The sequence below is a fragment of the Halichoerus grypus genome, chromosome 15 (assembly GCF_964656455.1).
Source record: "Halichoerus grypus chromosome 15, mHalGry1.hap1.1, whole genome shotgun sequence".
NCBI classification, from domain to species: Eukaryota; Metazoa; Chordata; class Mammalia; order Carnivora; family Phocidae; genus Halichoerus; species Halichoerus grypus.
In genome coordinates, this window is record NC_135726.1 from 26,156,835 (window position 1) to 26,179,392 (window position 22,558).

The window sequence follows — 22,558 nt, forward strand, 5'->3', positions numbered from 1 at the left end:
TCAGTGTTGGGATGGCCAGGTTTCTGGCCAATCTCTACCCTCCCTGTGGCCAGGAGACAGTTGGCAGTTTCCACATCAAGCCATCAGTGAAGTTTCTGGGATAGAAATGACCTTGAAGTCATTAGTATGTAGTTCCTGGTGACATTGTTACGTTCTTAACTAAATTCCAGCAATCATAAAGCAATTTGCTCTTACGTTTCAAGTCAGAGTTTTGCAAGAACCTCAAAAATGTCTCCATCTAATACCTCAGTTTTCTTTTTTCTCCACTAATGCTTTGATCTTAATAAACGCTTGCATCTGGCATCTGAAACTCATTACATATGATAGGACTATCTGTTTCCGTGTACTATGTGTACACACACACACCCAGTTGGGTTCATATCTCAGCTCTATCACACACTGGGTTTATGAATGAACTGTGGGAGACTCAGTTTCCTCTCCTGAAAACGGGATATCCTGGTGTCCACCTCGTAGGGTGTTCAGGGTTAAATGGGATCTTGTTTATTAAAAGTTTAGTGCAGTGCCTGGCACAGTGTTAGCTTTGGAAAAATGGTAGCTATTATGTGCATACAAAAAAAAAAAGACTACTAAAATGTTGGCAGCATTTATCTCAAGTGGGTGGGATTATGGTTACAATGAACATCTATTACTTTTGCAATCAGAGAAAACGAACAATAAATGTTATTATTAATTTAAAAATCTGGCTTTGGCTTTGTCGGAAGGAACCTGCAGTTAACGTCACAGTACCAGCCAGCAAGTAAGACAAGGCTTCCAGTTCTCTACCAGGACTTTATAGACAAACAACTTACCGCAATCGAATAATAGGGAGATACTTGGTCAAGATTCTAGAGACATTCTGCCCTCATCCAACCCTGTAGTCCCCTTGACCACTCTTGTCTGGAGAGCAGGCAGGAGGTTCAGAGAAGGGAACTCTCAAATTACAGCCTTCTCTCCTGTTGGGAGGGTTATCTGGGGTTCTTAGCTGGAAATCTGTAACTCTCCAAGGAACCATTCCAGGAGAGAGACATTTATCCTCTACTGGGCCTTCACTTGGGCGTCTCAGAAAATAAAACACACATCAGCCCACTTCCAGTAGGGGGATTGCGAGTATCCTGTTCTGGCATCCAGAACAATCTGAGGCCCAGGACCTTGGCTCTGTTTCCAGCTGAGATTCTTGACTGCCAGCCCAGTGCCTGGGCAGAGACAGGAGATAGAACCCTCGTTGATCTGCATGTCCCCCTCCAGTCCCCTCCTTGCACCTCTTGGGCCATTCTCTGCGACGCAGGGAAGAGTCAAGTGCCCATCCTTCTCGGACTATCTGTGGAACCATCAGCCTGCACTGGGCTGGCTTCTGAGCTGCTTTCTCCTCCTCCTGCACCCTGGAGGGGACGATGGCTGCAGGCTCTGGAGTAAAATGCTGCCTCTGTGTGGGAGACAAAGAACAGAGTGGCTCCTCTGGGTCAGCTGTCTCTCCTTGGCTGGCCGGCTCCCCGGCCTCCCCTGTGCCTCTTCGGGGACGTCCCCCAAGGAGGGACTTCTGGGCTGGGAGCTGCTGCCTGCTCCTGAGTGGTTGTGCTCTGGACATGTTTTCCCTGGAGCTTAAAGGAATATTTTACCTTAAAAAACCCTAAGCCCTGGAAGATGTTAATTCCGGGGTGGTGCCGAGGCTGGGGAGGCAATCGGGCCTGTGTATTCCTACTAGAGCTAGAGAGTGTGTGTGTGTGTGTGTGTGTGTAAACATGAGTGATAACGCGTGACACGCATGTGTGTGTATGCATGCTACCCGGAGTGTGAGAGAGCGTGAGCAAAAGCGTGGGCTTGGGTTTCAAAGGATGTGTATTCTAGAGTGTCAGAGAACGAGGGGTAGCGTGTGTGCGAGGGAGAGCAAGTGTCTGTGTGCACCAACGAGCACGCGAACCACTGCACGCGGACCACGTGTGGGGACGCACGTGTGAGTCTGAGCGCCTGACGATACCGTGCGTGTGTGAAGTGTGTGAGAATGTGGGAGTGTATACACGTACCATCTAGTGTGTGAGAGCGTGTGTGAAAGCGTGTGTTAGAAGGCCAAGAAAACGAACTAGTGTGTGAGAGCGTGTGAAGGACAGTCTGCGAGAAGTGTGCGTGTGAGTAACGAACGTGCGCGAAAGTTCTGTACCAGGGTTAGCGGATGTGCGCGTCGGAGTGTAGGTTTAAGTGCAAAAGCACGTACGTAGGACCGGCGTGGGCACGTGTGTGAACACTGGATGTTTTCGTGTGTGCGGACTAGAGCATGTGTGAAGGCATGTGTGAGGGACGTGCGTACCGGCGTGCGAGAGCCCATACACGAAAGCGCGAGCACGTATGACGCTGTGTGTGCACCGATGGGTGTGCGCGCACGTGTGCACCAGCGTGCGCGGGACGTGGGGCCCCTGGGGCCCGGCGGGAACGTCTGGGCGGAGCGGGGAGGCCAAGGTGTGGGCGGCCCCGCGCGTGAGTGTGAGCGCGCGCGGGAGAGTGCGCGGGAGCGCGCGCGCGCCGCCGCCCCCCGCCTGGGCAGGAGCCCGTTGCCATGGGAACGCGCCGCGGCCCGAGTTAATCATTTCCTGTGGAAAGTGTGCGGGAGGGGCGGGAGCGGGGCGGGCCGAGGAGGCGGCGGCGTGGAGCTGCCTCCCGCCGGCGGGCCGGGTCGGGCCGAGCCCCGGGCTCTGCGGCGACGCCGGGGATCCTGCCTCCGCCAGGCCGGTGAGTCGGGGACCCGGGCGGGGGGGCGGGCTAGGCTCTCGGGGTCCGTCCGGCCCCGCCGTTCCCGGTGCCGCGTCCGGGCCCGCCCTGCCCGCAGGACCCCCTCCCCTGCCCGGACCCGCTGCGGGGCGCGCGGAAGGCCGGGCCCAGGAGAAGCAGCCCTGCGCCGTCGCCCGCCGCCCCCCGCGCCGTCCAGCCGGAGCCGAGGACCTTACCCGCAGCACGGCTTGGTGCGGCACGTCCCCTGGGGTCGCAGCAGCCTGGGGACCCCCCTTCCGATCTCTTTGGCCCGGGAGAGGCGGAACCGACCCGGGGAACCGCGTGTCCGTTAGGGCCTCCCCCTCCCCTTGCAGAGATCCCCCCCCCGCACCCCCCCACCCCGGGATCCCTTGAAGGCTGCAGTTTCGAGCCCTTCCACCACGTACGTTCCTTGGGCAGTTCGCTTTCCCCCTCGCAGGGCAGGGGAGGGTAGGCCGGCCCTGAGGTTGGAAGGAGGGCCTGGGCCGGTGCCCTCCTGGGCAGTAGGAAATTGAGCTGGCGACAGCAGCAGCCTGGGGGATCCCTGCAGGGAGGGCAAGCCCAGAAGCCACCTCCTTCAACCCCGTGTTGGGAGTTAGAGCAGAACTCTGGTGCAGTGAAGGGCCTGGTCCTGGGAGATTTGAAAGAGAAAGCTGTATTTAAATTCTCAGGTACTCCCCCACCCCCCAGCATATCTGTCTCAAGGTTGTGGGTCGCTGCTGTCCCTGACCTTTCACCTTCCCTGGGCCATGAGGCTGGGTGCACCTCTCCTTGCCCAGGCGCACTTCCCATGCCCTTGATAAAGTAGACGTCTCCTTGGCCGGGAGAGTCGTTGGCAAGGAATGCAGCCTCAGAATGGGGCCCTGTATTTGCAGTTACTGGACTTTAGAGACTTAGGGTGATGAGTTCTGCTGTTCTTATGGGAGCGGAGGTTTTTAAGTCTGGGTTGTCCTGGAAGACCCAGGACCTGTGACTGTGTGCAGTGGAGGGCCTAGCCCCTGTCCAGCCTCCCTGACCTTCTCTCCCAGGGAGACTAAGCCCTCCCCAGCAGCAGTATCTGGGCACTTGTCAAATCCGGTCCTCAGTCATTGCAGTATCCTGGTCTGGGGGAGAGCGGGGACCGCAGCTCTATTGCCTTGACCTAGACAAAGAGGGGCAAATCTGTCCCTCTCTCCAAGCCAGCGCCTCGGCACTCACCCACCACTGGAGGGAGGGAGATCACTGAAAAATAAAAATTTTGAGTTCCTTGTATATGCTAGCATTGTTCTGAACGCTTTACATATGCATTGTCTAATTCTTATGCCAACCCTCTAAGGTGGAGTTCTCCCCATTTTCAGATGGAGATAATGAGGCACAGAGAGGCAAAGTTCCCAAGGTCACACATCCAGTAAGTGGCAGAGCTGGGTCTGAACCAGCTTTTGGTCATAGCCACTCCACTCCACGTCCCCATTGTCCCACCCTGTGAGTCCCAAGTTGGCAGAAGCCCCAGCCTTGGGCTCATTTGAGTCCTGGATACTTTTGACCTTCCCACCCTACTGGCTGCTAAATTCAGCTGCTTTTTCCTCTTCAGGATCTTGCACACACCCTTCCTCTTTCTTCCTGCTATCTTCCTGGCTGCCTCTCCAACTTCCCTTCCACAAAGTCACAGAAGTATTGTCTCCTCCTGTCCCGGTCCCTCAGACTTAGCTGATCACTTTAACAGTCTTCTCTCTCAAACATGGAACCGACCTTCAATGCCCCTCACCTTTCCAGCAGCTTGGCATGGAGGTGGAGCCTGTCTCTCTCCCTCTTTGCCCCAGTAGGCTGCTGGCCCTTGGGGTTGGTCGTGTGCCCAGCTCCGTGCCAAGCAACCTGGGGAAAAGGGCATCTGGCTGTTCCTCCTCGTTCCTTCTGCTCCACACTGGTCCATCTTCATTTCCTCAGTGGAGCTGGCCCACATACTTGGATTAGCCTCTGCCCCATCCTTTGGCCCACAGTCCAGTAGCACTGTACCCAGGAGCCTCCTCCAAGTTGTCTTCCTCAGTGAGGGAAGGCAGAGAGCACAAGTCCCTAGCCAGTAAGCCTGGCCTTCTTCCAGGGCTCAGCTGTGTGAACTGCGGTCAGCAGATCTTCCGCTACCCATCCCTGCACTCTGACTTCTTTTGCCTCTCCCTGCTTCAGTCATTCCTGGCCCTGTCCACCCAGCAAGCTCGGATCCCTCCTGTTCTACATACCACATCCTCTCAATTCAGCCTCCCCTCCTCAGCCAAGCCAAACTTCCCCTCGGAGAAGGAAGCGGCCACTTCCGTTAGCCCTGCCCACCTCTTGGGCCTACCCAGGTCTGCCCTCTGCCCGGCTCCTTTGATGGGCTCCCTTCCAGAGCCCCCAGGGCTTTCTTCCAGTTTGGCCTCCCCATGGCATTGTTCGCTGGGAACTGACCATCCTCTCCTCCCGCCCCCCCCAACCAGCCGGTCATGTGTGAGGACTCTGCACCTGCCTGGTGTTGTTGCCACCTCGGACCGTCCTTCTCCAGCTTTCCTTACCACCCAGTGTGAGCTCTGTGCTTGGTTGCCTTTGGTGATTATATCCTTACCTGTGGCACTGGGACCCTCGTTAGCCTCCCAGCTCTGAGTCCCCAGCCCTGCTCTTTGCCAGGCTTCAGCCCGGGCTGGTGTGTGCATGTATTTCAAGGTATTCACCCGTCAGGCCATTGCCAGGGGTCTGGTGTGGGTGTTGTTCCAGTACGAGGCTGGGTGGGAGGGAGCTGCACCGATGAATGTGCTGTGGGCCCCACCCTGGAGAGCCAAGAGGGTCAGGGGAGTGGACACTGTTCAGATAGGCAATCTTCACTGTCTGGTAGAAAGCAATTTGCAGTCCAGGTAACACCGTTAGGAAGTTCTTGGGTGCCTCGAACTCCATTTTAAAACCAAAAGCAAATTCCACATCGCCTCTCTGAGCTGACTTGGCTTCTTCTGTTAACGGCATCACCGTCTGAGTCTGGGACTGTAGCTGGGTACTTTAAATGCCCTCACAGCTGCTTTACACACAATAGGTGTTCAATAAAGACTCGTGTAGGGAATGCTTAAAGTCTGTTCTATTCATCTGCTCGGTTCATGAGTGACCTATGTGGCTTTCTTTCTTTTTAAATATTTTTAAATTTATTTTAGAGAAAGAGAGACAAACAGGAGGGGCAGAGGGAGAGGGGGAGAAAATCTCAAGCAGACTCTGTGCTAAGTGTGGAGGCTCATGTGGGGTTCAGTCTCATGACCCTGAGATCACGACATGACCCAAAACCAAGAGTCAGATGCTTAACCCACTGCACTGCCCAGGTGCCCTCCTATGGCCTTTCTATTCAGACCGGTGCTCCGCACCCCCACCCCCTTCTCCCATACCACCTGGTGCCTCCCTGCATCCTATTCGGATGGTGAAGGTTTGTTGAAGTGCTTACCTCCCTCCTGACAGGGAGCTTTGAGGCCCCATCTCTCCTGATCAAAGAGGACCCCTGGCAGGTGCCTGGCACACAGCAGATACCAGATAAATAATTATTAGATGCAGAAGCAATGAATCGTTGTATCTTACTGCCTGCCAAGTTGTAGGCACAGAGTGAAGGCTACTTGAATAGAATGAGTGGACTTTAAGAGAATTTGATATATACAAGACTATCTTGTCACTGGCCACAGTCAGCCCCTTCTGATTAGATTTATGGAGATGCTGTTGACTCGGGCTCCCTCCGTGTGGGGCTGTGACCTGGCGCATCTTCAGGCTGCCAGGCTTCCAGCGGAGGAGCTGAGATGTGAGGTCTCCACAGTGTGCTGCAGACACACCTGATGGGCTCTTCACCCACTTTTGAGCCTCCTTACTTGGGAGAAAGCACCCTGAAATGATGGCGGGCTCTGTTTCATCCCGCAAGCCCAGGGATCTTTGCGGGGGGGAGGGGCGGGTGGGGGTGGCATTGGAGTTGGGGGTAACAGGTGGCCCTGTTGCAGGCGGGCTCTGATGGGTTCCCCCCAGGTGCCGGGCAGCCGGCTCAGCCTCGCCTCCCCTGTTGTGTCCGCAGGCCGCCCGGCGCCCCGAGGAGGCTGCTGAGCCCCGGGCCATGGTCCCGTCTCGCCGGCCGTGGAACCTGGGAGCCACGCCCTCGCTGCGCGGCCTGTGGAGAGTGGGCCGGGCCGGGGAGCCCGAGCCGGGGATGGCTCGCCCCGCCCCCGCCAGCCCGGCCGCCCGCCCTTTCCCATACACCGGCCCGGGGAGGTTGAGAACTGGTGAGTCCGCATTTTTAAAATGCCTCTTTATTTCCCTTCCTTCCTCCAGATAGCAGAGATGAGGCCGGGCTTTCTCGCAAGTTCCTAGGCTCAGTCAGAGCTGTCAGGTAATTACAGGGTGCCGGGCAGCCCGCGGGCCGGCGCGGAGTCGCAGCCGGGGCGTCAGTCTCGCCGGCGCTCCTGCCCCGCGCCCGCCCGTAAAGACAGGTCCTGGACGCCGAGTTAAACTTCAACGCGGTCGCTGGAGCAGGGGGCCAACGCCGCCCAAACCACGCGATCTCCACCCGGCCGGGCGGGGGGCGCTCCGCGGGCGGCGCGTCCTTGGTCCCTGGCCGAGCGCTCGCGATCTCGCTCCGGTTTCTGCGGCGGCTGGTAAACAAGGTAGGTGAAGGGGCCGCCCGGTGCCCTGCGCGGCGCTGACACCTGATCGCGGCCGGCCGGCCCGCCGGAGGCGCGAGGAGCCGACCGGGGCCGCCCCGGAGCGTGGCCCGGCCGGGTTTGGGTGCCCTGCGCTCGGTTTCAGGTGCCATCCGGGGCGGCTCCTGTAGGGGCCCCGACAGCAGGTGGACAGTGAAGGAGTCCCCGAGTGCGCCCCCCCCGTTGGCCCCCTGGGGGAGCTGTCAACGCCAGCTCTCCTTTCTGGGTCATGTCCCCTGGTACCTCACACGCCAAGAAGTGAGCGGCACATCTGATTTCTGGTGCCGGCTGGATCTTCGGGTCTGGGGAGCTGCCCCATGACTGTCTCCTGAGCTGGGCTTGGGCAAGTCTTCCTGAAGTGTGGAGGGAGAGAGGGGTCTTCAGTCAAGATGTCTTGAGGGGCTTACTGTCTGTTATTCCTGACCTACAGAGAAAGGGGTTTAGATTACCAGACTGTCTCAGCTAGCAGAGTCCCTCTGGGCCATCAGATCCAAGCCCCCCCCAGGTACAAAAGGGGAAACTGAGGCCTAGAGAGGCCACACAGCAAACTCCTGTTCAGTCCCCTCTCTCCCACCACATTTGTGCCACTGGTGGCCGCGGGAATGATACCCTCCAAAGTCTCTCTGCAGGGGACAGTGAGCCGGGGGATGGCCCTGGGGTCTCTGGGAAAAGCTTGGGCTTTTGGGTCAGGTAGCCTCAATTGTCTGGAAGGGGATGAAGATGGTCTCTACTCCACAAGGTTTTCCTAAGGATTACAGATGTAATATGAATGAGTATTGCTTTTTTGGTAAAAAGAAAGGGAGAGAAAAGCGAAAGAAACAAGAGACAAAAACACGTTCCTTTGGAAAACTAAAAAAAACAAAAAACAAAAAACTAAAAACTAAAAAACTAAAAAAATTTAAAAAAAACACTCAAAAGAAAAAACACTGAAAAGTATAAAGAAGAAAATAAAAATCACCCATAAGCTTCTTAATGGACATTTTTTATAGTTCCTTCTGATCTTGTGTATGTGGGCATGCACACATATTGATCTATTAAGTGAGTATTATGAAGATTATATGACCATGCAGACTAATCCACTTTTACAATTTAAGACAAAGGTCAAATGAAATCCCGTGGGTGAAATGCTAAGCAGAGTGCCTAACACTGAGTAGGGTGTCAGCCAGCTTGGTCACCCCGGCCCCTCCGCCCCCACCCCGACTCTTACCTCTGCCTTCAGAGGGATAGGCAAGCAGAGGGTGGGTTAGCCCATGGGATCGCAGTGCTGGCTCAGTGTGACCCTGGGCACGTTATTAACCCTCCGCGGTTGTGGCCCTAAGGGCCTGCATCCGTGGCCCCTTTCTGTGTGCCTGGTGCAGAGTGAGCATGTTATGTGTGTCATTCCATGTAACCCTCGCCCCAGGACGCTGAGCTTGGTTCCTTGTCCCCATATTATTGACAAGGAAACTGAGGATCGGGCAGAGCAGTAAGGCCCTGGTGGGGGGTTGGGATGGGGTACATCGGGTAGCCATACCACGGTCAGCTCTCTGCCCCATCCGGTGAGGGAGGCACTGTGTCAGAGGCTCGAGGGGATGTGCTTTAGCCGGTCCTGAATATGCTTTTGGAGGCTGCGGGAAGCAGGAGTTGGCCTTTAGGAAGGCAGGGGAGAAATTGCCACCTAGAGGCGGCCTTGGTAATAAAGCCACGGGCCTGGGGTGCACCTCCGGGGAAGATGAGCGCAGCCCGGTTGGCATCGGCTTCCCTTTGCTGCTCTCTGGAGAGGGTGTTCATGAGCAAGTGCCAGCCCCAAAAGCCACTGTGGAGGGTGGAGAGCACCCCCCCGCCCCAGAGGCCTCGGGTGCCTTGCTAAAGAGAAGCTCGGGGTGGCTTTTGGGAAGAAAGGAGCACAGCCCCTGCCTGGTGCCAGGCCTTCCCTCCGCGTAGGTCAGGCGTGTGAGGGCGTGTGAGTCCCTCCTGGCTGCGCCTGGGCCGGCCCCGACTGTGGGGAAGCAGAGCTCAGCGGCGGCCCTAGCCAGGGGTCCTGGCCAGCAGCCTTCAGCCAGGGGCCTAGCATCTTACCTGTATTCTCTGTCCTGGGACAGGGCGTGGAAAAGACACTCTGGTCAGCAGTGACGAGGACTCCGGTGCCCGAAGTGCAGCTCGCCCGGCCCTCGCTCAGTGCCGAGCCCTCAGCGTGGACTGGGCTGGCCCTGGGAGCCCCCACAGGCTCTACCTGACCGTGCAGGTAAGCGCTGGGGCCTTCAGAAAGGTGACGGGCCGAGCCAGGCTGGTGGGCCTTCGCTCTCTGAGCTTTTGCAGCTGGGTCTCCAGCAGGCTGTCTGGGGAAGGAAGCCCTGGGAGCCAGCCGGGGACCTGCCTTGCGTCTCTTTGCTGAGGTCCTCACAGCACATCCGCCCTGAGCCTGCGTGGATGGAGCAATTTGCTTTTATTACGTTATCTCGGGGAAAATCTCACAGGAGATGACAGAAACTTTTCAGCCACGCCCTGGCTGAGGTGTTAAAGTGAGAAATGTGGGACCTTCGCTGAGAAGCTAGTAGGAAAACAGGCAGGTTTGGGGGTAGCTGTTAATCCCCACTCGAGCATGTTTATCCGTGGGGCACTACTTGTATTTCCTATTCGACGTAGGAATCCAAAGCTAGACAGAGGATTTTTGCCAAAACTTGGGTTCTTTTCTCTTGCGGTTATCACCGAGTGATTTTCAAAAGACAAATTTTACGTATATTTGTGTATTTGGTCATAGAGATGATACATAGTGATAGTAATAATAACCACTATTTATTGGACACGGACTTCTACCGGGCACTGCTGGTACCATGTGATATATCTCGCATCAGTACTCAACAATCTCAAGACACAGTTACTGTTTTAGCTGAGTGCTATGGATGAAGTAATGGAGGCTCAGAGAGGTTAAGTAGCTTGCTACTGGTCACACAGCAAGCCAGGATCTGCATAGCTACACATGACGAGCTTTCTAACATATGGTGTAAAGAATTCACACAGGGATGTAATATTTAGAAACCGAATACCTCCTATAGTCCTGTATCTTGGAGAAATCCACTATTAAGAGTTGGGTGCTTATGTATTTTTCCTATGTAACCACTTAATTATATTTATACAATTTTATTATTTATTTGTACATACTGTTCTGTGACTAGCTCTTTCCCTCAACAGTAAGTCTTGGTGATATCTTCATGCATGTCAATATACAGAGAATTCCCTCATTCTTTTAAACTGCTGCAAAATATTCTACTTCAGGGTTTACCATAAATTATCTAACCCGTCCTCTGTATCATTTCTGATGGCAGTGAGCTCCTTAAATATCTACGCATCCACGCAGCTATGACTTGGAACAATGTCAGGATAGTCCAGGCGCTGTACTTTTTAGATGAATACATTTGTTAACAGATGTTTACAGAGTGCGTCTGTGCCCGGTCCTGGCCCACACCGAAGCAGAGAAACAGACCTGACAGTCTGGATGAAGGACCAGAGTTATTTGGGGTGTTGTGTTGCGAAGGCTCCCTGCCCAAGAAGGATGGTACAGGAGGGGGCTCATGTTGAAGGGACATGGGCAAACGGGGGGCAGGATGGAGTGCAGGAAACCCAGGTGCCCTTTGAGGGCATATCCTCCCTCATGCAGATGGAAGTCCTGAGCCCAGGCGGCGTGCGGCCCCGAGTCCTGATCTGAACATGGCCCAGGGTTTCATGTTGCTTCAGAGACCGTCTTGGGCTCCAAGGCTTTTCTCGGCCCTTCTTGTGTGGTTCATGTGCAAACTGAACCAAACGGTCCTTCTTTTATCTTAGGGTCTGCAAGAAAAGCAGGTCTGGTGTGGGAACAGTTAAAGAAACCAGAGAACCCTTTTTTTTTTCTCTGACTTGAGCCATTGGTAGTTAAATCGGGAGGTGGTCAGAGACCGGCTGCCTTGAGCTGGGTGGTGGCTCTCTTCTTGAATTTTGATTATGGGGTGTTGAGTTGTGGTTGCTGCCGAGTCCTGGGGTCAGCAGATCTGCTGAGAATCTCTGAGAAGCTCCTGTCAGCAACCAGTTTCCATGTTGGTGTCCTTCTGGGCCCTCGCGAAGCTCCATTATGTTTATAGGTGCTTCGAGGTCAGGGCTGTGGGGCTGAAGGAGGGACCCAGGCACTGTGGGGTGACCTGGTAGGCTTAGGGAACCACCTCCCTGCCCCAGCCTCTCAAGTAGTTAAAACCTGAGATGCTCCCTCTGGAGGTGCTGCAGAAATTCCCAACACCCCCGCCGCCCCCCCCCCCCCCGGGTTCCCTCCCTGTGGCTTGGCCAACGGGCCAGAAATAGTGTAACCTCTGCTCTGGTGGCAATTGGAAACTCCCAGCTGCTGTCATGGCCATCACTGCTGACAAGCCTGCTCGGGATGGTGTGGCAGTTGGTCGGGGGGTGGGGGGGTGTGCGGGCCAAATAAAGTCGGGGGGAGGAGCTTTCCTACGAGATTGTGCTCACCACCCTTCCTTCTCAAGTAGAACATGAGGTCGAGAGAGAGAGAGAGAGAGAGAGAGAGAGAGAGGGAGAGAGGGAGGGAGTCAGATGTGGTGAACGAGGCTGCTGATGTGGCTTTCCTCTTTCTTTTCTCTGTTTGTTGGATTTGGGGTTACAAAAGCCATAATAAAAACAACAACATGGAAAAGTACAGAAAGAATATTATGCTAACCTGACATCTGGTTCTTACTGTGCACCAGCCGCTTGGAGAACTTTGCACGAGTTCCTGCAGTTTCCCTTCACGCCGGGCATCAGGTGGCTGGTAACATTTCTATTTTAGGAATGGGGAAAATGAAGCTTCAGGGAAGGACAGTAACTTGCCCGGAGCCACACAGCACGCACGAGGCCTTCACACCCGGTGCTTTCTGACTCCAGACTCAGAGCATTCTTTTATTTTGTTTTTTTTTAATTTTTATTTTTTTTAAATTTTATTTACATTCAATTAATTAACGTACAGTGTATTATTAGTTTCAGAGGTAGAGGTCAGTGATTCATCGCTTGTATGCAACACCCAGTGCTCATCACATCACGTGCCCTCCTTCATGCCCGTCACCCAGTGACCCCATTTCCCCCGCCCCTGTCCCCTCCAGCACCCCTCAGTTTGTTTCCTGTAGTTAAGAGTCTCTTATGGTTTGTCTCCCTCTCTGACTTTGTCTTATTTTATTTTTCCCTCCCTTCCCCTATGATCCTCTGCCTTGTTTCTCAAATTCCTCATGTCAGTGAGATCATATGATAATTATCTTTCTCTAATTGACTTATTTCACTTAGCATAATACCCTCCAGTTCCATCCACGTTGTTGCAAATGGCAAGATTTCGGTTTTTTGATGGCTGCATAATATTCCATTGTATATATATACCGCATCTTCTTTATCCATTCATCTGTTGATGGACATCTAAGCTCTTTCCACAGTTTGGCTATTGTGGACATTGCTGCTATAAACATTGGGGTGCACGTGCCCGTTCAGATCACTACATTTGTATCTTTGGGGTAAATACCCAGTAGTGCAATTGCTGGGTCGTAGGGTAGCTCTATTTTCAACTTCTTGAGGAACCTCCATACTGTTTTTCCAGAGTGGCTACACCAGCTTGCAGTCCCACCAGCAGTGTAAAAGGGTTCCCCTTTCTCGGAGCATTCTTTTAAACAGAGCATTTGTCTTTTGTTTCAAATACAGAAGGCACAAAGACACGCAAAAAAGTGTCTGTAGGGGTACCTGGCTGGCTCAGTCAGAAGAGCATGCGACTCTGGATCTCTGGGTCATGAGTTCGAGCCCCATGTTGGGTGTAGAGATTACTTAAATAAAACTTAAATAAAATAAAATACAATATGTTTGTACTCCCCTTCCCAGATAATTTCCATTGACATTAAAAAATAAAACAGAACACTGTAGATGCTTATGAGCCTGAAAATACAAATGCCGAGAAAAGGTTCAAAATGAAATATGAAGACTCCTTTCCCTTCTTCCCACATTCTCATGGTTAAGTTTCTTTTTACTCGCCCAAAAGTTTAAATGCTGCACGTTTCTCCTCCTAGCTGCTGCATCACTGACCTCCCAGAGAGAACCATTGTCTATGCAGTCCCCCAGATTTTTTTTTTTTGAGGCCTGTTTTATTTGTCTTATCGTCAGACGGGATTACACTATCCATGTGCTTCTGCGGCTTGCTTTGGATGTCTTTCTACGTGAGCGGCATCATCTCTGGATGATTCTTTCTGTCCCTCCCCACCTCTCTCCCTGCCTGTCCGGTGGCCTATTCTACCTCAGCCTTCTTTGCCTCGGTTTCTCCTTGACCAGGAGACGGGGGGACATGGCCTTCCCCTGCTCGTGTGGATCTGTGTGCCCCCCTCTTGGCAGTCCCAAGCTGGTGCCGTCTGTAGGTGGGGGCAGCTGACATCCTGGGGGGGGATTGTGCCTGGTGGGGCTGGACAGCCCTGTGAATGGGGGGGCGTGGGCCTGAGGCAAGCAGGCTGCTGCCCTGGCGGCTCACACCCCACAGAGCCCCGCAGGGATAGCCCAGTGAGTTTCACGTGAGAACGTCTAAGTGCCAGAGAACCTTCTTCATGGGTGCAGATGGCTGGCTGCCAGCGGGGGCCCAGAAAATACGCTGCCACTGTCTTGTCGTGGCATCTGGGCACATTTCTTCCAGACCCCAGGCCTCATTGTCCTCACCCACTCCCACAGCGAGTGATGGATCCCTGGGCCCGGGGTGCTCACCAGCTCCAGGAGCACAGCGTCCTCAGGCTCAGGAGGGGTGCCCTCCCCTCTGCAGTCCCCTTCACGTGAGGATTCTGGTTGTGTCTTGGCAGCAAGCCCTCCTGGACAAGGGGTGCGAGAACAAGAGTCAGGGGACGAAAGAGGAGAAGCTCCCGAAGAGGCAGGCGCCGGCCCCCAGGCGGGACCGGGAGGCCCAGGAAGCTGGTGGCACCATGAATGTAGAGAAAACAGGTAAAGCAGGCCTGCCCGCCAACCTGGAACAGCCCCTGCTGAAGCTGGCCCTGGAGGGGAGGCTCCTGTGGCGTTGGAGCTGTCCCCCCACGCTCTCTGCTTCACCTGGAGGTGGCCCAGCCAAATCCTGGCCACCTGGCCACGCAAATCAGAGACCCCAGCCCGCCCGCCCCTACTCCAGGGATGCCCCCCTCCCGGTGCCACCAGGGCCCGACCCAGTGATGAGAGGCCCGTGCGGGCTGGGGTTGAATTTCCCTGCTTTTTGTCTTTTCCCCAGTGCCCGTCTAAAGCAGGCCAAGGGTGGCAGCCTCAAAGATGCCACAGCCTGCCGAGAGAGGCCTGAACCCATCCGCCTTAGCTGTGGGTCCCCTGCTGCCACAAGGCCAGGATAGAGGAGCTGGTGGCTCCCTTCTTCTCTGTCCAGGATGACTGGTTCTGGAAGAGTCCACGGGCCCCCTTTGTGGGGTCCCCTAGCGGGAAGCCCGAGCACAGCAGTAATTGGGAAAAAGCATCTTCAGGGAGCCCCAGGGGACGGCCAAGAAGGTGTGGAGAGAAAGCTTTCTCTTGCTTTCTTCCTCCCGTCAGCAGGGGTTGATCGGTGGTTCTGAACCCGCTGTGGGGTGGAAGGAGCCCCTGCCTTCTCTGGGGTTGTCCCAGAGCCGCGGTCGCCTGTCTGGTGTTCAGGGGCAGGTGCCGGGGTCTGGCCGAGGTGTGGGCAGACGGGCCTTGGGAAGGGGCGCACCGTCCAGCCAGTCAAGTTGGATCTCCTAATTTGTGGAGAAGAGGGAGACCAGCTCCTGTGAAGAGTGGGGACTGAGAGCTGGACCTCAGTGTCCCCGCGCCTGAGTGACCGTGAGGGGCGGTGTGCAGGCAGGGTCTCTGAGGCACACTCTCTTTTGACGACTTGCACTGACAACTGGCTCACTAAGAGGGGCATGCAGCCTTCTCGGCGCCAAGACCCCTTCTGTCCCGCGTCCCCAAGTGCCCCTTTGATCTCACCTCTCCCTCCTCCTCCGACCTCCCTTAGCTTCTTGAAGGTCTTTTCTCCCCTGGCAAGTGCTCTCCAGGCCCCGTTTCAGCTCCCCTGGCTGTGGCCCTGTGCTGAGGTCAGGATGAAGCCCTGTGTGGGCTCCAGGGGTCTCCGAGCCTTCTCAGTATCCTGGATGAGAGAAACGATTCCATGTGTCATCCCAGCCCTGCGGCCTGTTGGGTGACGCTTCTGTGCATCCCTCATGGATTCCAGGCTCCTTTTCCAAGGTTGCCTCTATGGGCAAGGACCAGTGTCCCCATTTCGCAAAGGAGGACCCCAGGGGCCCCAGCCTCCCATCTTGTAGGTGGCAGAACTAGCTCTTGGGACCGGGAGTCTAGTGTGTTCCCTACCACACCATGGCATTTGCAGAGGGCTGAGGGCCATGCTGGTCACATGCTGCTCATGGCAGCCCCGTGTGCAGGCCTGGAAGCATCCATCTGACCTCACTCTCTCTAGAACAGGAGCAGAAGCTTGGCCAACTGCGTGTGATACACCTGCTGCGTCCCATGCAGGCCCCACGGCCGGGGCCACGAGCCAGCTGGCCATGCACCTGCTCTGGCTTCCCAGAGGGTCTCGAGCTGCAGCTCTTGCAAGGGACTGGGAGAAAGGGAAAAGCCAGCCTGTGTGTGCTTCGCCTGCCCTCTGGAGAGCGGGACCTGGGACTTCTCAGGGCCCACCCTCCTGGGGACAGGGCTGAGACATCCAGCCCAGCCTGGAAGCTCTATTTTGGCCTCTCTGAAGTCTCAGTGAGCACATCTGCCGCCTCCTGGTGGGTGGAAGCTGCCAGTAGGGGGTGTGACTTCAGACGCAGAGTCCCTGGGAGTCCTGCCTCTCAGCTGTGGCTCCCGGGGTATAGTGTGGGGGAGCCCAGAAGCCCTGCTGCTCTCAGAGTGGAGGCCTGGGGTCAGCAGATGCCACTTGTCACACTAAACTCTTGGACGCTTCTTTCTGCCTCCTGGGACTTTGGCCAGGTCTCTGTTTGGGCTACCCGAGGGGAGAGGCAAATCTCCTGCCCTTACCCCCTCTCCTCTGCCCCACCTCCGCACACCCCCAGCTCCTCGCCGAGACGGTGACCCTTCTTGGTGTCCTCCAAGCAAGCTATGACACACATCTCAGGCCCTATTAGCAGGTCATGGCCCTTGATTCTGTGTCTTTGTCCTTCCGTGCGTCTGTCTGTTTCTCTCCTCCTGGTGACAGGACAGTGGAAGGCCGTGGCAGGAGGAGGACTCAGGCGGAGTATTTATCTCTTCCTCATGCCCGTGCAGTCCCTGTGCTCAGTGCAGGTGTCGGCCCAGAGCGGGCCTGGCTCTGTTCCTGCTCACACGCTCTGTCTGTGTCCGTGTGTCCTGGTCTCGCTGTCCCTTGCACCCGCACACCCTCCCCTCACCCCTTCTCTGTGTGCAGGTGATCACTCCCTGCGGAGGTCAGAGGACAGACTGGGGAGCCTCTGCCTCTCTTCTGTGCTCTAGAGGGGGGTTGGGGTTTAAAGAAATCATATTCTCCCAAGAAGAGTGTTTTCTGGGGAGAGAACCCCAGACTCTTCATCAGCTGTTGCCAGAAGCCGTGTCTTTCTCAGCTGCGATTCCTTGCAGCCTGGCCGTGGAGAGGGGATGGCCCGTCAGACCTAGGACACACGCTTTGAGGGGTATAGGGTGAAAGTTGCTTTCCTAAGTCCTGATCCAGGCGATCCTGTCTCCCAGAAGCTGCCCGCGGGCGTGGCTTCCTCTAGGGGAGGCCCTGCAGCCCCTGGCTCACCCATGCTCCTGCAGCCCCCGGCCCCCGGCCCATCCCCGATGGTCTGCCCTGCCCCGACGGGCCCCCTCTCCTCAGCCAGGGTGGGTCCTCGGCTGTCCTGCTGATTGGCCACTACTTTGCTCATAGGTGGGCGGCTCTTTGGCAGCGGGAGGTGCTCGAGCCTGGCGGGGCCGCCGGGTGCGGTCCCCATGGTGCATAGGATGGTGGCCGCCATGTCCCAGCTGCAGGAAGAGAAAGCCCGGCTGCAGGAGGGGCTGGCCCTCCGAGACAGTGACCAGCAAGCCACATCCACCCAGCTGCAGAACCAGGTACCTGGGGAGGATGGGATGGCAGAGGCCACTGCCCACCGTGGGGCAGGGCAGAGGACACTGCTTGGGGCCCCTGGAACCAACCCACCGGGCCACTGGCACGATGGACAGATAGGGTTCCCCCCCTTGGCTCAGGAATGCACGAGAGGGCAAGGTGGTAAGAGCCAGAGGCCTGGGTCTCCCCTCCTGCTCCTCCTTGTGCCCCATTCCTCGTGCTTCCTAGAAGCGTAGGCTGCGTGTGCAGATGTGAGTGAAGCGGGGAGGTACAGGGGTGCTTTCAGCCCTGCGGCCGCTGCGGACTCCACCCCGTCCAACTACCGGGCGGTCCTAGTAGACAGAATTCACTGCAGAGGTGACCCCAGGGAAGGCTGGGGGGAGTGCACATGGGAGGAGGAGCTCTCAGACTTCTGGAAGCCAGGGAGGGCCTCAGGTGTACTCTGGCAAGCGCTGTCTCCTTCCTTGGCTGGCCAGGAGGACACGTGCAGACTCTGAGCTGCATGCCCTCTGGGGCTGACCATGGGCCCTCCCTCCCCACCTGCACGTGGGCCCTGAGGCCCCTGTCCGGGGGCTCAGCTCCCCCCACAGCCACGTTCAGTGTCTGTATTTTGTGTCTGTCCGACCTTCCCCACTTCCCCAAGGCCCCCCACCCTGTCTCTACATCATCTCTGCCTCGGATCCGTGCCCTGAACTCAGGCCCCCCACCCTGTCTCTACATCATCTCTGCCTCGGATCCGTGCCCTGAACTCAGGCCCCCCACCCTGTCTCTACATCATCTCTGCCTCGGATCCGTGCCCTGAACTCAGGGCTCTCTGTTGAAAGGCCTGCCTTCAGGTGGGGCCAAGTTCTTTCTCTGTGGTGACCCAGCATGTGGGCCTTCTGCTTGGGGGAACATCACTGAATACCGTGACTTGTTCTCGGTTCCAGGGAGCAGCAGATTACTTTTATGCATTTTTTTCAATGCAGCATTTTTTTCCCACCGTACAGGTATATCCTCTTCTCAAGAACTGTCTGTTCTGACCACTTGCCCCTTGCTGAGTCAGGTGGGCCTCCTTGGGGCGGCCCTAGTGCCCCGTGTCTCTCTCTGATACACTGACGCCCTTGTTCGCTACCTCTGGGCCTGTCTGCCTCACTGTCGGGGGCTCCTCTCGGCAGGGTGACACACCAACTTTGTGTCTCTGTTGCCTCCTGCAGCGTCCCTCTGCCTCCCTCTCTCAGATGTTTGCGGAGTGCCCAGGATCCACTGGGCACCAAGCTAACCACTGGGGACGTCCAGGTGCGCAGGCACGCCCTGGCCTCTGGAGGCTGCGGTCTAGGGTCAGAGGACAGACATTTGTTACATGCACCCATGTTAAGTTCGAAGAGTAACAAGGGCTTTCCAGGTGGGCACACACAGGGCAGGAGGGCTTGTACCAGAGGCCTTTGTCTGGGACATCAGGACCCGTCGGGGAGGTCAGGGACAGCCTCCTTGAGAAAGCAGTGCTGGAGCTAAGGTCTGGCACAAAGCAGAGGAAGTGGGTTCTGGGCTGAGAGAACAGTCTGTGCAAAGGGACTGTGGCAGGAGGAGCAAGATGAGTAGAGGGGCAGAACCAAGGTTTGGGTAGCCCTGTGGGGCTGGGGGCTGGTCCAGGGCTCACACCTGCAGGACTTGCCTGGCCCGTGGCAAGAGCTTATCAGCAGCTCTTCTTTCCCTGACCTTCTCCAGGTTAGACTGTCCTGGGATTTCATTTTTGAAAAAGTTTTTTTTTTTTTAAAGGGCTTTACTGAAATATAATTCACATACCACAAAATTTACCCCTTTAAGGTGTACAATTTAAAGGTCTTAAGTATATTAAGACGGTGATGTGACCAACACCACCATCTAATTTCAGAACATTTTCATCACCCTAAAAAGGCCTATTTAGTCACTCTCCTTCCCCCCACCCCAGCCCGCCCCACCACCTCTGGAAACCAGGGATCTGCTTTCCATTTGTACAGATTGGCCTTTTCTGAACACTTCGTAGAAATGAAATCATCACAATACGTGGCCTTTCATAACTTTAAACAAATTAAAAAATTTTTTTTCTTTTACTTTTTTATTTCTTGTAAAGATTTTATTTATTTATTTGAAAGAGAGAGTGAGCACAAGTCGGGGGGTGGGAGGGAAGAAGCCTCCCCACCGAGCAGGGAGCCCAACGCAGGGCAGGGCTCCATCCCTGGACCCGGAGATCAAGACCTGAGCCGAAGGCAGATGCTTAATGGACTGAGCCAGCCAGGCACCCCCATTTAGCAAAATCTACTTACTTTTTACAGGGGAAGTTGAAGGTGAAGCATCTTAGCCTTTTGGTATCTTTGTGCCCCAGCTTTCCAGACCTTCCCAGCCCCTGTCCTCTCCCATCCCCAGCTCCCCTGGACGACTGGGAGAATTCCAAACGGTTCCTCATCTTTGCTCGAGTTTTATCCTTGAATTTCCTCACTGCCAGTTCTTTCCTGAAAATTTCAGGGGATGCCCCTGAAGCTCCAGGTCTCTGGGCTCCTCTTCGGAGGGTCCAACTCTGTGGAGCTATGTCCAACCACATGGGCCAGGGGCCAGGTGCGAATCCTGACTTTGGGCACTACTCAGCTGTGTGACCTTGGGCTGGTTAATTGCCACTCTGCACCTCAGTTTCTTCATCTGTAAAATGGACATCATAGCACCTGATGAGCTGAGCCGATACTGTTGGTGTTGCTGCCACCACCACCATCTTTACTGGGAAGAGCTTTGGATCTAGAATCACACGAACAGGGGTCCAGTCCCAGCCACGCCACATGCTAGCCGGGCAGCTGTAGGAAGTCACTGCCTCCTGGGCCTTCATTGACCGTTCTCTGAACCGGGGCTGATACGGGGTGCTCTGTGGTTAGCGGCTAGCTCAGTCGTGAGGCTGGACAGAAAAATGGATGACAAACGATAAAGTGCTGCGCCTCGTGAAGTTATCGCTTCTGCATGCTCTGGTCTCCTGTGGGCCTCACTGTGGTTTGACCCAGACCGACCGTCCTGCTCTTCTAAATGTTGCTCATCTAAGAAAAGAGATGGACACTCTGCCTCATGCTCATGGTGCCCTATTCCCAGCCTTGTCTAGACCTGCCTTCTGGATGTGGCTGCCTTCCCATGTTGCTCTTCCTGAAAGGCAGTGTAGCCCTGGTAGTGGAGTTTGAGGGTCCCGTGGGGGTCCCACGGACCCAAGTTTCAATCCGACATCCACCATTTAGCAGTCAGGTGACCTTGAGCAAGTTGCTTAACTAAGGCTTCATCTCTTGGAATCTCGGTTTTTCTTCCTGGAAAGTGGGGATAATAATGGTATCTACCTCACAGAATTGGGGCGTTAAAGTGATGATCTTAGGAGGTCCCCGTGCCCTGCTGGCAAAGCTGACTCAGTAAAGGGGGCTGCTGTTATCCCCGCTGGGACCTAGGCTTGTGGGGGCTGCGAGAGTCTTTGGAGGTGTACCCGCTGATAAATGTCAGATGGAGATATTTGTATTTACTGGGCACCCACCATGCTCCTTGTGGGGAGCAGTTGGACCACAGGTCCCCAGTCCTCAGGCATCCAGCTGACCCAGGCCACAGAGGCCACTGGTGGTTGGTCTGGCAACTGACGTGTGGCTGTGGTTGGTCTGGATGACCCTCCCCAATGTTGGCAGCAGCAGCCCCGGGCCACATCCTGGTGGCCTCGAGCTCCCCCTCCTTTGTGGATGTCCCTGGAGCAGTGGCCTCCACACCCCCAAGGCTCCTGCCAGTGTTCCAGACTGCACTCCCCGCATTGCCCCTGAACCTCAAGGTAGAACCTCAAAAAATTGTGCTCAGAGGCCATAGACTGGCAGCCAAGATCTAGCCTTCAAATGTGTCTTGTTTGCCTGCTTTGCTTCTCTTCTTTTAACAATTAAAAACATTGTGATAGAATACACATAGCATAAAATTTACCATTGCGGCCGTTTTGAAGTGGTATTAAGTATATTCACACTGTTGTGCAACCATCACCACCATCCATCCCCAGAACTCTTTTCACCTTGCAAACCTAAAACTGTTCCCATTAAATACCAACTACCCACCCCCCCCACCCCTCTCCCCCAGCCCCTGCCACCCACCATTCTACTCTCTGTCTCTGTGAATTTAGCTGTTCCCGGTGGTTCATGTAAGTGGAATCATAGTATTTGTCTTTTGTGACTGGCTTATTTCACTTACCATGATGCTTTCCAAGTTCATCCATGCTGTTGCAAATGGCAGGATTTCCTTTTTTTTTTTTTAAGATTTTATTTATTTATTTGAGAGAGTATGTGTGTGAGTACAAGGTGGAGGTGAGGAGCAGAGGGAGAGGGAGAAGCAGACTCCCCTGCTGAGGAGGGAGCCCAACACGAGGCTCGATCCCAGGACCCCAGGATCATGACCTGAGCCACCCAGGCGCCCCAGGATTTCCTTCCTTTTTAAGGCAGAATAATATTCCATTGTATGGATACACCACACTTTGCTTATCCGTTCATCAGTGGACACTCGGGTTGCTTCCCCATTTTAGCTATTATGAACAATGCTGCTATGACCATGGGTGTGCAAATATCACTTAAAGATATTTTAATTCCTTTTGGGTAAATACCCTGAAGTAGAATTGCTGGATCACATGGTAGTTCTAGTTAAAATTGTTTGAGTAATCTACCGTCCTGTTTTCCATAGCGGGTATACCATTTTACATTCCCACCAGCAGTTTCTCCACATTCCCAACAATATTTGTTATTTTCTGAGGTTTTTTTTTTTAATTAATAGCCATCATAATGGGTGTGAAGTGGTATCTCATTGTGGCTTTGATTAGCATCTCCCTAATGACTAGTGATGTTGGGCATCTTTTCCCGTGCTTATTGGCCATGTGTCTGTCTTCCTTGGAGAAATGTCCATTCAAGTCCTTTGCCCATTCTGAACTGTTTGCTTTTGTTTTTGTTTTTGTGGTTGAGTTGTAGGAGTTCTCTCTGCATTCTGAATATTAACCCCTTATCAGTATATGATTTGCAGATAGTGTCCCCCATTCCGTGGGTCGCCTTTCTACTCTGTTGATGGTGTCTTTTGATGCACAGGAGGTTTTATTTTGACGAAGTCCAGCTTATCTATTTGGTCTTTTGTT

At 54.8% G+C, this 22,558-nt stretch overlaps 1 protein-coding gene and 1 long non-coding RNA gene across 10 annotated transcripts in view; one reads left to right on the plus strand and one right to left on the minus strand.

Moving 5' to 3' along the window:
- Positions 1-590: 590 nt before the first annotated feature.
- On the minus strand, positions 591-3,166 carry LOC118551650 (uncharacterized). The gene is made up of 2 exons (XR_004925182.2): positions 2,937-3,166; positions 591-1,423 (listed from the first exon to the last, which is right to left on the minus strand). It is a non-coding gene; the product is annotated as an uncharacterized LOC118551650 (long non-coding RNA).
- Positions 2,576-22,558, plus strand: part of KIFC3 (kinesin family member C3) — a 39,292-nt gene continuing 19,309 nt past the window's right edge. For 4 of the 9 annotated variants that reach the window (XR_004925176.2, XR_004925175.2, XM_036117515.2 and 1 more), the window contains exons 1-5: positions 2,576-2,721; positions 6,776-6,980; positions 9,479-9,621; positions 14,207-14,345; positions 17,257-17,438. Coding sequence is in view for 3 of the 9 variants with exons in the window: in XM_036117515.2 (XP_035973408.2) it covers positions 6,815-6,980; positions 9,479-9,621; positions 14,207-14,345; positions 17,257-17,438 (630 nt within the window). In the remaining 6 variants the exon portion in view is untranslated. Of the gene's footprint in view, positions 2,722-6,775; positions 6,981-7,040; positions 7,362-9,478; positions 9,622-14,206; positions 14,346-17,256; positions 17,439-22,558 lie in introns of those variants that run through there. The other 5 variants (XR_004925180.2, XM_036117516.2, XR_004925178.2 and 2 more) reach the window with 4 other exon arrangements.